Genomic DNA, 13,950 nt, shown 5'->3' on the forward strand with positions numbered 1-13,950 from the left:
GCCAGAAACTTTGGTGTCAAGTTCTAATTTTCTCTTTCTCTCATATTCTACATCTCTATTAGAAACCTTGTTGCCATCGATTAAAAATACATGTAGAATATGATTATTTCATAACTTCTGTACTGCTGAGCCATCGTCATGTTTTGCTGGATAGTGCAATATTTTTTCCCCTTCGACCCTTGCCTCACTATAATTCATTTTGAACACATCAAAGAGTGAGATCCTTTTAAAGCATAAGTCAGATTATGGCTCCCCTCGGCTTAAAACCAGCAGTACCTACACATTTCCTGTAGCTATAAACCAGAGTCCTTACAAGTTCTTGGAAGGGCCTCTATGCTCCAGTCTCTGGAACCTTCCATCAGCCCCTCCCCTGCTCTCCTGCTTTCCTCACAACACCCCAGCCCTGCATGATTCCTTGCCGTGGCCTCGAATGTGCCAGGCATGCTCCTGCCTTGGCACATTTTGTTCTTTCTTCAAATCAGTTGTGTCACTTTTTATAGTTTTTAGTTCCTTGTAAACATTCGCAAGCTTAACTTTTATCTCAAAGGAAGCATGATTAAGTATGGTTGTTTTTGTCTGGCTCAAAGAAAAAAATTTCTGGATTCTCTGTGGGTGTTTTTTGGTTGTTCTTTACTTCTGCCCATTCTCACATTGTCTTACCTGTTTGTGTATCTGAATCCGATTGTGTGTTGGATATGCTACTTGGAAGTTTATTTAAATAAATTATTTGAGGGCTAATATGATATTATCTTACTATGGATAGTCTTTTCTTTGCTTCTATCAGACACCAGGAGCATTAGCAAAGAAGGATAACTTAATTTAAAGTTTTGGGTTAATTTTTTATAAACAGTTGTCAATGGTTTGAGGCCAAACTGAAGACTATATGAGGTCTTCTAGATCAGTCTTACTCCTGGGGCTCAATCTAATTTTGGTGGGTCATGGATTCTGACTTTTATCTCCCTACATCTCTGAAATTGTCAAAAGTTTGGATCAGCTTCTCGAGCAACTCATCGTTATTGTCAAACATCTCTAGGTCAAAAGCTGGTCTCAAATACTTGAGTCCTGTCTTTGGATTTCCATCTTCTCCTTATCTTGCCCCCACATTCTTTATTCTCTTGTTAGCTCATTGACATTTTTAATAAATAATATGTCAATATTGTTTTAAATATTTTACCCATCTTTTGTCCGTTTTGGAAGGATTGCTTTGAGTTCTTGAGCCACCATTCTCAGATGTGGAAATTATCTTTGAGAACTTTTAATTTGCTCCATCTAGTTGAAATGCTCTTTGTTTAGATGTTCACATCTCCAGCTCCCTCAGTTCCTTCAAATCTTAGCCCAAATGTCACCTTCTCTAGACTGACCCTCCTATTTGAAATTGTAAACCCTCAGCACTCTTGACCTTCTTCGTATCTGGGTTGTCTAAAAGAAGTAAGATATTTGGCAGAAACAAAGAAGATTTTCTCTGGAAGAATATATTACCTGAGGCTTCAAATTATTTCTATTCTTTTGTTGTTGTATAACATACAATGTAATATGCGGTATGATTTTTTTCTAACATATGGTACAATTTACTTATTTATTATTATACTGGTTGTCTTCTCTCCTGCTAGAATGTAAGCTTACCAAGCATAGGGCATCTTTGTCTATTTTGTTTACTGATAAGATACAGGGTGTAGAATAGTTCCTGGCACACAGTAGATATACAGTAAGTATTTACTAAGGAGATGAATGAATCAAATAGGCCATCTCATGTCAAAAAGTGGGAAAGTGGGCCTACAAGAGAAAAATTATGGGCTCACTAGGCAGAATTAAATGCTCACTTAAGGCTAATGACCATTAATTTATAATGAAATCAATTAGCTTGGTTGAGAGAGTTTCCTCAGGAATGTTTTCTTCTCAAGTTTAGAGAAAATGGATGATAAAGTCTATCCAGGGTTGTTGTTTTCTTTTCTTTTGTTTTCTATTAAAGGTGAGTTTGTCACAAAGAGAGAGAGAGGCAAGAGAAATTAAGGTGTTAAAACAACTGAGAATATGAAATATATGTAAACTAAGAGGTAATAACACCACAATGGAACTGGTAAAGCTCATTAATTTCGAAGTCTCAATGAGGGACGTTGCACTGGGGACATTTGAGAAGTGAAGATGGTGAATAGGAGCTAGAGTTCTCAGGGTAGAATGCTAAAAATTGAAATTTCACAGATTTCCCATTTTATTTGTGAAGGCAAAGTCTAGGAATGGCTTTGAGAGTGGATGAGTGAAATGGAATGGATGAGAATACATTTGGAGTTGGGAAGCTCAAAATAAGTGAGAGGGGTAGAGACTTCCGTGTACATTTTGAAAATGGCAAAAGTCACATGAGGGTCCATTATGATCCATGAATGGATGTAATCAATAAATAAGGCAAAATTTACCAGCAAGCTGGTAGATAATGGCAATAAAAAGAATAATGAAGTGACATAGTTTAATAAAATAATTTTCAAAGGGACAAGGCTTTTGTATAGAAAAGAGACAAGAATGTTTAGAAAGTCTTAATAGCAACAAAAGGTGAACGCTTATCCCAGAAGTTGAATTACTTTTAGTATTTTTGTGGTTACTTCAGTAGTATACTTATTTTTATTTTTTTACAGATGCCTACAACTCTTCCGAGAGCAGCTGGTCGAGAAACCAAATATGTAAGTCCCTTCATAATGATACATCCTGTTTTTTTAATGGGTACATGTGTATGCTTTGAAGGGAACTCAATTATATGGTCATTAAAATTGAATTAGTTGATTTTTTCATAAGTGGAAAGGGATAGGATGGTGTGATCGGTCCAGATGTGGAAAATCAGGTTATGTCAGGTAAGTTTATTGAATAAATTCCATCTTAAGTGAGGTCTAGTTTGATTAGCTTGGCTAAATAAAGCAGAACTCCAACACCTGCTTGCTGTCTTTCTAATTATCGAAGCTTAGACGACATTATCATTTTTGTAATGGTTTATTGTGCTTATTATAAATGAGCCAGCACATATACTCGAAACATTAAGATTTGTCTATTTCCAATGGGATTGCCAGTTTTGTTGGTTTTGACTCATTTGTTGCTTTCTTGCATTTAAATTATTGTCAAATAAACTAATTTCTACTTATGAGCAAAAATTGACTAATAGATGGGTAGATACAGCCTCACATACTTGATCAATTATATGGAGCTGTCTCTGAATGTCTTAGGAATACAGATGTAGCCTCACTTCATTCCTACTCTTTATTCACCTCATGATCCACCATGTGGCCCACTTCTAATTCTGATCAACTATATTCAACAGAAACAAGATTGTCTCCTAAGCAAGTGTTTAGTTTTTAGTTAAATAAAAAACCAGTAAATGTTTTCTTTTAGGTTATGCCTTATATTTTCTACTATGCTTTTTTCATCACCATCATCATCATCACCATCATCAAAGAATGAATATTTATTATATATTATGTGATATATCTTCTTTCCAATTTATGTATTTCTGTCTTTATTTGGGTCTCCCTAAGGAAAATAATAAGTTGGATGAAATCACTGAATTTTATCCTACTCAGGAAATGACATATAGAAGGTATGGATAGGAACACTGCTTAGAGTATTTTCATTCTTATGTTTTGTTTTTATTGGAAGCCATTTGGAGTAACATAAGAGTAGAGACATTTGGTAGGCTGTAACCAAGTTTAAATCACAGCATGGCTGTTTGCTAACTGTCTGATCCTAGAAAGTCACTTAACTTCTATACCTTAGTTTTTTCATCTATAAAATTGGGAAACTAATAATTGCCTGATGTACAATTTATATTGGTTAGTATATGAAAAGCCCTTAATGTGGTTCTGACATGCAGGAATAAGTAATAGTTCTTCCCTTTTTTCCTCTTATCTTCCTTTGATTTCCTCTGCATCTATGCCTCCCCCTTTCTCTTCTTCCTCCCTATCTTGGGAAGAGTAGAAGCACCATGATTTAGCAGACTTCCTTGAGTCTAAAGTTGGGTGCAAGAAAAGAAAGTTCTCTAAAGATGTTTCAATACTTTTTGTGACTCACGCATGCTACAAGAGCCAGACCTAAGAAAAAATAGCTGAAATGTTTTACTCTCTCATCTTCCTTTCTCACCTATTCCTATCTGTCACCAAAGTGCCTCTGATTGAGACTCATTTACAGTAAGGTGGTAAGGGGCTGATACTTCCTCTCACCCCTCCCCAGGGGTGGTTAATTTGATAGCAGTTGGAATCAAAGTTGGAGGGGCTGCTTCAATCTCCATAGTTAGAGTTTATTTCAAATTATTCTTCAATCAGTTATCAAACTTAATTAAAATAGGTTAACATTTGCCCCAAACTTTGTGAGAGCATCTGAGTCACTGAAAGTTAACACTGAGTCATCAAATAGATTGAGTGTAGACTAGAGCAAATATGAACTCTGATTCAGATAAGATTTTTGGCTTTGATTAAATTTGGTTTCTTGAGTGATAAGCTTTGTTTTTTGCTTTCTATTACAATGTGACATTTGAATTGTTCTTTGTGACACCTCAAATATGTCTGTCTCTTTTGGAAGATGATAAAGGATAATTTTACAATGGAATGTAAAACCCAGTTTTTTTGGTACCAAGGCATAAGGAAGTCACACTTGTGAATATTTGGCTGAAGTTATTACATTTACTAAGTGATGTCTGATACGTTTATTTTGAGGAGAAAAAAATGAAATTTCAGCTCTAAGTGTTGTTGGTCTTAGGTGAACAATTTTAAATACAGTATGTTCTGATTTTATATGTTCTTTCTTCTAGAAATTCTAATATTCGTATTTGCTGAGCTGCAAGATGCCTCACCTTAAGTGTGACTTGAAAAGATTTGACTTAATTAATTAATTAATTAATTAATCTTTTCCTATATATTTCTCTTTCTCTCCCGTGGAAGCTCAAAAGCAAATCTGAGAGGTCTTTTCACAGTATCTCATGGTCTCTCTTCACACTTTGAAGAAACTAGACATCTTCACAGTATGTAGCTGCTGGGACTTGGTGTGTCATTGACTTCGTAGAAATTCTTAGATTAGGTTCAAAAACAGAGATCACATAGTTTACCAACTCCTGCACCACAGAGGAAAAAAAAGAGAAGACTTAAATTCAAGCCAAGAAACAAAGTTTTGTGACGTTTCAGGGTATTCTCAAGTCGATTAGCACAGACTGCTCAAAATTCTGACCTCTGGGGGCTCTCTAAAAGTATAGTATACAATCTATGATTCATAACTAGTAGAAAATATAGTCAGAATTGTTCAGCTCTATTATTCAATGAGCTTTTGCTCATTGATTCAACAAATAGTTACTGAGTGTCTACTATGTCCTAGTACTCACTGAGAAGTTACTGGGGTGAGGGAGCAACCCAATAACAAGATCCCCATTTCTGCAGCATATAATGGGGGAGATAGTAAACACTTACAATAGTAAATGAGCAAGATACTTTCTTGTAGAAATTAGAGAAGAGCTGGCCATAGAACTGACTGATGTGAAAGCAGACTTACAAAGTTACTAGTTTTCAATGTATTCATATATCTATTGGATTTCCAGTTTTCCTGGGAAGATTATAATGGCTTTATTAAATAACGAGAATTTGTATGACTAATTCCTCTTTCTGGGGCTTTTGGTGAAAAGGTGCCTTTTCTCCATGGGGAGAAAAAAAGAAGAAGAAGGAGAAACCAAAATGCAAATCAGTTAGTTTCCTCTTCTTATTCTTTATTGTACATATTGTTACATTTCACATAGTCTGTTTTCTAGGATGAGACAGATGCAGGAAAATCACCATCAATTCAGTCTAATTAGTCAAAGCTTTCTTCAATTCATGGTGTACTTGAATTGCAAGTTATTTTAAAGTAATTTAATTGAACTTTTCTTAAGTGTAGTAGAATTTAAACTAGGTTAACAACATGTCAAGTCACAGTGATCTCCACAGGTCAATTGCAAGATTGATTATCTTAATTTGTTATTAATATTACTTTCAATTGGTTTGAGCTCTTATCTTTCAAGTGAAGTTTAAGTATTTCATTTAACCTTATACCAGTCTTATGAGGTGGGTATTATTATTTCAAGATCCTCATATTGTAAAGGAGGAAACCAAGTCTTAGAAGTCAGAGTAGGCAAAATCCTACCCAGGTCTCCCTCATGTCAAAGCCCTTACCATTAATACTTGTGTGAGAATTGGGGCCCCTGGATGGCTCAGTCAGTTGAGCATCCAACTTTGCTTCAGGTCATGATCTCATTGTTCATGACTTTGAGCCCCGCGTCAGGCTCTGTGCTGACAGCTCGGAGCCTGGACCCTGCTTCAGAGTCTGTGTCTCACACTCTCTCTGTTCTTCCCCTGCTCATGCCTTGTCAATAATAAATAAAGATTGAAAACATTAAAAAAATACTTGTGTGAGAAGTACAGAGAATATGGGAATAGTTTGTTTTCCTTAAATATTTTATCCATTAGTATTTATATTCTGGGTCGAAATTATTTCTTCATGTTCAGTAATCTTCAGTGTAAACTTTGAATGTTTTCAAATTTAGTGACAATATCTAAAATGATGTTTACTATATTTCTAACGTTTTAAATCACTCTCATATAAATTAATTCATAGTTTATCAGATAATGTTTAAGAGGTACTGTTTTTCATGACACTTTAAGAAAATTTCTTTCCCTTTAAGTAACAGAATGAATTTTCTATTTGAATTTCTGTTTTATTCTGTTCTCACTTTACCACCTTTGAAGAGGAATGTCCTTTTTGCTTTTGCATTACATTTGTCTTAGTAAATATTTATTTTTCATTAACTACTACTGGTACAAATTATTTCATTCAAGTAATTCAAAGTCACAGTATGCTTTCCTAATAAAGAGCAAACTCAGAAAATAAGGCAAGTATTAGTCCTATTACTAGTTTATCAAAAAACCCTTAGTTGGAATCAAAATCTATAGATAAAAACTTATTTTATCAACTCTTTACATTTCATGAGTTACTTTTAAGAGCCAGAAAACTAACAGAGATAGGTCTATTGAATATTATATGGTAAACAGGTAAGACCCCATTTTAATGAGCCTGAGGGACGGAAAAAATTCATAACAATGGAAGCATATTGCTTTCAAAATATCACAATATATTAAAAAATGTGTCAAACTTTATTAAGAATATTCCCACTATATATACAGGTATTCAAATAAAGGTCACAGTCTCCAATTTAGTCAGCTCACATACTCCCCTTGTTGCTATACTTGGAAATGTCGCTATGCTGGAGTGTTCCAGAGGCGCTGCATGCTTAATGCAGTCACAGATCTTAAGGTAAGAGGAGACTTCAATCTAGCCCATTTCAATCCAGACCTCAGTCCAGATCTGCTTCCGTAGGATGTGACCAAAGATTTGATGAGTTACAGGAAGAATTGTGAACACTTCAAGCAAGAAATTCCACTCTTCTGATTATTCTCATTTACTTCTTTTTTTTGTTCAGAAATATTTCTAACGTATGCTTATGTGAAAAGGGATGAAGAAAGAATTAAAGATAATTATCTGGGTTCTAGTAAGTGAGGAGGAAGAGAGAAGATTTAATGAGACACTCTTTATGTCTTGCATCCTTCTCATCATCATTTTAGACTTTACCAAACACAAAGGTGCCATATTTCAGCCAAACTTCCCCTTGATGTGACCTTTTATCTCCTCATTTGCACATATAAACAGTGTCTGTCACTGGTCACTATGCCCACTTATCCTGCCTACTGATTATGTTCACGATAAGCTGGAATTATCATTCCTTAGCATAAAGACTCAAACTTTTTAAACACTTTTTTTTTAATTTTTTTTTCAACGTTTATTTGTTTTTTTTTGGGACAGAGAGAGACAGAGCATGAACGTGGGAGGGGCAGAGAGAGAGGGAGACACAGAATCGGAAACAGGCTCCAGGCTCTGAGCCATCAGCCCAGAGCCTGACGCGGGGCTCGAACTCATGGACCGCAAGATCGTGACCTGGCTGAAGTCGGACGCTCAACCGACTGCGCCACCCAGGCGCCCCTAAACACTTTCAAATCTACTTTTTGTATGTAGGTCTTTTAGGAATGTATTGCTAACTTATAAAATGGTTTCTAATGAGATAGTCATACAGGGTAATGTCTATAGATAGTTAGAATAAATAATGTGAAGCAAGAAAGATATGATGCCTCATAATGTATGTCTAGGGGCTTGGTGGCTAACATGCATACCACTGGATTCATTCTTTTGTGTCCATCGCGACTTATGTACAAATAATAGGAACACTCGCTAGGTGAAGGGAAAGACAGTATTTTATCATTTTATATTTCCTCAATACCAATCTCAGTATTCAGTGATTATTAAGTGCTCCGTTAATATTTTACAATTTGTCCTACTGCCCATGTGTAGAGTAGTCTTGCCTGGGAGAAGTATTTAGGTTAACACATTATCACTAATTACAGTTCTTTGAGCCATGAGAAAAGGAAATACGGGTTAATTAGTCAACAGAGAAAAGGTAGAAGAAAGACATTTTAGTGATATTGAACTGGTTGTTATATTCAGGTGAGAGGGATGTGGCTGCTGAAAGGGGGGGAAAAGAAACAAACAAACAAAAAAACCCAACAAGCCAAAAGTGGAAGTTTAGAGTGCAGAAGGCAAAGGCAACTGGAACCACTTGATCTTGTTCCAGACCCCGGGGAGAGAGCTGGTGTGATACCAGCCAAAAGGACATGTGTCATGAATGGGGAAAAGCTGCACATTGCAAGCAAAAGCAATCTAGACACTGACAAAGGAGCTTCATTGTACTTACTGGGCCTTGATATCAAGTCTTTGGAAAAGCAAAATGGTTTCTCCAAAGTTGGCTTGGCACAGTGGTGGCCTTCTGTAGGAATTTATTTTTCAGTGGACTTCAAATTCTCCTTTCTTTTCTTTGTCTAACTCTTTTGCTTTCCTTGTAATCTAACTCTTTAATACATTTTCTTTGAGGTAAGAAATTTTGACTTTCACATTTTTTTGACTGTTGGTTTCACAGTTTTTAAGATGACGATACATTGGTTAACATGGATCCTCCTTTCTTATACTTTCCTTTCCTTTTATGGTTAAAATGATGTTAGAGGCCATAGAATAGATTATAGGATTTTATTTCGCACAACAGCCATTCTTACCTTCCACAGTATCGTAGTTCCTCACAGTTAGTATTAATGTGGATAGACATGAATAACTAAAATCTTTAGTGTTGTTCCAATACAATTTCTAGTTTAGTTGTAGGTACATCAAGTTGCTTCTCTACCTTCATTTAGCCAACCTGTGAACAGTGGTCCGGATAGAGCTGCTTTCTCCCACCTTTCACTGCTCTAATCTCAGCTCACCAGACAATCTTTCCTCACTTTTTGGAAAATATTTGCTACAGTATTAATAACATAGTTATTGATGCAGCATTGAATAAACACTGCTAACCTGTATTAGGAAAACAAAGCAAGGCTTCTCAAAGGGCTTGACATGGTTAGGTTGGTTGAAAGAATCTGGTGATACTCTTTAAACCCATAAGCCAATATTCTTTTTCTTGGATAAAGGATCTCTAGTGGCTTTATAAGTATTTACTCCACCCTGAGGTTCACATTTAATTCTATCCTTTCTCTAGGAATAGTTTCTCATAAAAGTGATGTGAAACCCATTATATTAGATAAAATAAAAATGGAATGGGGATGCCTAAAGCATCTTATTATAACATTGTAATTCCTAATGATGGAATTTGAGGGACTTATGGAGACTGAATACAAAGATATTTGGGTTTTCCCCTAATTTAATTAATGTTTTTCTTGAGCATTTTATTTTTTCCCTCTGATCACTTGGTACTATTTAGCACCACATACTACTAAATGTTAGGAATGTAGTTAAATTGTACAAATATTTTGTTTTTAACGTGTAACCTCTTCTTTCCTATATTTATCGAGATGAAAATTTAGCTGTGTTGTGCTTTAGTCAAGATACCCACATTCAATTTAGCATATTTCACAGGAGCTATTAATTTAACTTAGGGGATCCATAGATTATTCTTTCATTATTGCAATAATGAAAAATTAGCTATAGGGAAACAGTAAGACTTTAGAGGAAATAATTATTACTTATATTGCATCGTGAGGTTAAAAGCAAATTCCCAGGTGAACTGAATTTGATGGGCATTCTAAAATGCAGTTTTCTGCAGCACAGAATAGCCATAAACCTCCGTGTACACTTGCCTGGTCACCAGCAATTAGAGATGGGAAACATTTAGCCAAGATACCCTGCTGCCATAGACCAACCATGTATGACAGCAAACAATGATAGTCCTTGTGAAGAAAGGCATGAATGAAAAAGCAGAAAACAAACAATGCTGGGCACAGGGTGAGAAGGGCTGCAGGTGCCTTGTGAGTATGTTTGGTGATTCATACTTCTATATACTTGGCAATACCATAAGAATCACTAAGCTCTCAGTTTGCTGTTATCATTCATATCTCAGAGAGTAAAAACAGTATTGACACACTTCTAACAAACCTTGAAAACATTTGCAATTTCAACAAGAATGTAAATATCTTAGGAACACAACTTTATCATATTTCAGCCAAGTATACTTGTAATTAAGCATTTGTCTGTTGACTGTTTCCTGTCAAAGTTGAAGGCTGTTGATGTGGAAGCTCAGCCTCCCATTTAAGTGCTGAAATGCTTGATAAAATGTAATTATTAAAAATGTTTACGTGGAGTGCCTGGGTGGCTGAGTCTGTTGAACATCTAACTCTTGATTTTGGCTCAAGTCATGATCCCAGGGTCATGGGATTGATCCCCACAGTGGGGTCTGTGCTCAGTGTGGAACCTGCTTAAGATTCTCTCTCTCCCTCCCTCTTCCCCTCTCCCCAACTCATACTCTCAATCTCTCTCTCTCTCAAATTAAAAAAAAAAAAACAAGTTTATGTAACCCAATCTAAAGTAAAGAAAGAGAAATGTTTGAATGCCAGAAATGGAATGGTAACTCCAAGTGGGGGTGTTAAGAAGAAGCTAAAGCTCTAGCAGAATGTAGGTGCATCAGAACCTATGTGCTGGGAGCCAGGAGCTCAGATTTTAACTTTCAGTATTTAGTAAGTCTAAAACTTGTAAATGAATCCTTTGTATACATTCAGGATGCCAGAAGTCCACTTTGGCCATGAAGCATGGAATAATAAAAAAAAAAAGTATAAATGCTTCCACCATCTCATCCAACACTCTTAGTTGGTAAAAGAGCCATCAATGAGAAAATGGTTCTAAACTTCTGGAACATGAAGATTTCAGGTTCGACCACTCTTTAAGTTTCGGAATATTGAGATGATGAAATAAAGTGGAAAGCAGTGAAAGTCCTAGAGTTCCCACAAGACAAACATAAAATGTACTGTAGGCACGGTTTCCCCGTCCAGGACGTCTCAGGTACATATAGAAATCATCACAAACATTATCTTGACTGAAAATGAGTTCAAAATCAAAAATAAATAGCCATAAAATGGCTAAAGAACATCACGGAGGAGAGGCATGAGGGAGAGTCAGCCGATACAAGAAACGGGAGATTTAGCAATAAGGAATTATAGGTAAATCTGAAATGAATTAATTGCTATAGTAAAAACGCTAAAAGAGTTAAAAGGAGTTATTGATGCCATCAAAATTACTTGAAAAAGAACCAAGTAAAACTTCCAGAAGTTAAAATAAAGCCATCAAAACATAAAATTCAATTGTCATGTTGAATGTGTTAATATACAATGGAAGAGAAATGGAAATTCTCTTCCATACAATGGAAGAGAAATAAACTTGTATGTAGAAAGGATTCAGAATGCAGCATAAAGGGACAAAAAATATGAAAGGAAATTTTATAGAAATGGGGGATGGATTGAGCAGACTACATATATATTTATTAGAAACTTCATAAACAGAGATGAGCTATAATGTAAGCAAAGCAATATTTGAAGAGGTATTCATGGAAGATTTTCCAGAATTGAAGGATATGCATATTCCAAATGAAGGACTACACCAAATCCCAAAAAAGACACATAAAAAGAAATCCACCCTCAGAGACATCATAGTGAAGTTGCGCAATGTCATGGAGGAACATCTTAAACACTAACCAAATGTGAAGACAGATGATCCACCAAAGTTATGACATTCAGAATGACAGCTATGACAGACGCCAGAGCTAGTGGGGTAGTGTCTTCAAAATGCTGCGAGATAATAACTATTAAAAATAATGTGTCCAGAACTCTCGTCGAAGAATAAGAACAAAATAGAAACATTTTCAGACAAAGTCAAGACAATGAGGTCTGAAAGAATGACCACAGCATTTACTTCCGTAAGAAGGAAACCAAATCCAGACAGAGTGAAATTCAGGAACCAAGGCTGAAGAAACAATATTAGCCTCCTATTTACTGGAAAACAATTTTAAAAACTAAATTGTTTTCTTTTCCAAAGCATGAAAACTTTCCTTTGTATATGAAGATACTTTAAGTGAACATCTGTTATTTGTGTCGATTTGCTGGAAACAAATATAAATATCCAACAATGCTAGTATTTTTTTTTAATTTTTTTTTAACATTTATTTATTTTTGAGACAGAGAGAGACAAAGCATGAACGGGGGAGGGGCAGAGAGAGAGGGAGACACAGAATCGGAAGCAGGCTCCAGGCTCTGAGCCATCAGCCCAGAGCCTGACGCGGGGCTCGAACTCACGGACCGCGAGATCGTGACCTGAGCTGAAGTCGGATGCTCAACCGACTGAGCCACCCAGGCGCCCCAATGCTAGTATGTTTAAGCAAAATGTGGAGTATATACAGAGACTGAAATATTATGTCATCTTGAAGAATTTTTGATGTCTTGTGATAGTGCTTATGTTAAGATGTTAAGGAGAATTAACACATAAAACATCATGCTATTATATGAGCTGCATAAGAAAACATAGGAAAAATATTGTAAGGCAATGTACAAAAAATGTTCAACACTTTCTGGTGGCATAATGATACTTTTCCTTTTACCTTATTCTTTTCAAAATTCTACAATGGACATGTGTTCTTTAATAATAAAAGAACTTCAAAAAACTTAAAAATATGGATATTTTGTGAAATTATGAAGTTCACTAAATAAACACCATGTTTCTAATTTTTCAGGCAAACCTGTCCTCCCCATCCTCTACAGTATCCGAGAGTCAGCTGGTATGTATCCTCTTATTAAGTCATGGACCTACTTTCAAAAATTCTGATCTCTCAAGACAGATTTTTCTGAGTGAAAGTGAACAGAGAATACATTTACTGCATATATTTGTTTGCCTGTCTAACAAAATTTTACTGATGCTTTACTGTAGTTGCATGGTGGTTGTTTTGTAGCTTACCAACATATATAAAAACCATACATAGACCTTATTTGCCAGCAACTTGCATCTTAGTAGTTTAGAGAGGGAGAGCGCTTACTTCCTGATAGGACAGAGGCAAAAAACATTCAAGGACAGGTCATGTTTGATGATGTAGGGCAGGTTCTGGACTTCAAGAAATGAGAAATGGGATATTTCAGACAGGAAGGCTAGCATGTAAATGGTGTAGATCAGTAATGAGCAGGAGAAATATCATGTGAACCACAATGGCAAGCCACAAATGTAATTTAAAATTTTCTAGTAGCCACATTAAAAGAGTAAAAAGTAAAACGCAGACCACATTTATTTCAATAATGTATTTTATTTAGTGATAGGCAAATACCATTTCACCAAATAATCAGTATAAATGAGATATTTTATGTTCCTTTTTGGAGGCTAAGTCTTTGAAATATGCTATGTATTTCACATGTACAGCACATCTCAATTTGGAGTAACCACATTTCATTGGCTTAACAAAGGGCTACGGGCTAATGTGTTAGTACTGATCTAAACTCTAGAATCTGTTATTTATAGATGCAAATTTGATTACATAGAATTACTTTTCATCATAGG

At 35.6% G+C, this 13,950-nt stretch overlaps 1 protein-coding gene across 3 annotated transcripts in view; it reads left to right on the forward strand.

Moving 5' to 3' along the window:
* MLIP (muscular LMNA interacting protein) overlaps window positions 1–13,950 on the forward strand; it is a 252,167-nt gene that overhangs the window by 176,825 nt on the left and 61,392 nt on the right. For all 3 annotated transcript variants that reach the window (XM_040473782.1, XM_040473783.1, XM_040473785.1), the window contains exons 9-10: window positions 2,628–2,672; window positions 13,139–13,183. In XM_040473782.1, coding sequence (XP_040329716.1) covers window positions 2,628–2,672; window positions 13,139–13,183 — 90 coding nt within the window. The remainder of the gene's footprint in view (window positions 1–2,627; window positions 2,673–13,138; window positions 13,184–13,950) is intronic.

Source organism: Herpailurus yagouaroundi, unplaced genomic scaffold (genome assembly GCF_014898765.1).
Source record: "Herpailurus yagouaroundi ecotype Mexico unplaced genomic scaffold, PumYag 139, whole genome shotgun sequence".
NCBI lineage: Eukaryota > Metazoa > Chordata > Mammalia > Carnivora > Felidae > Herpailurus > Herpailurus yagouaroundi.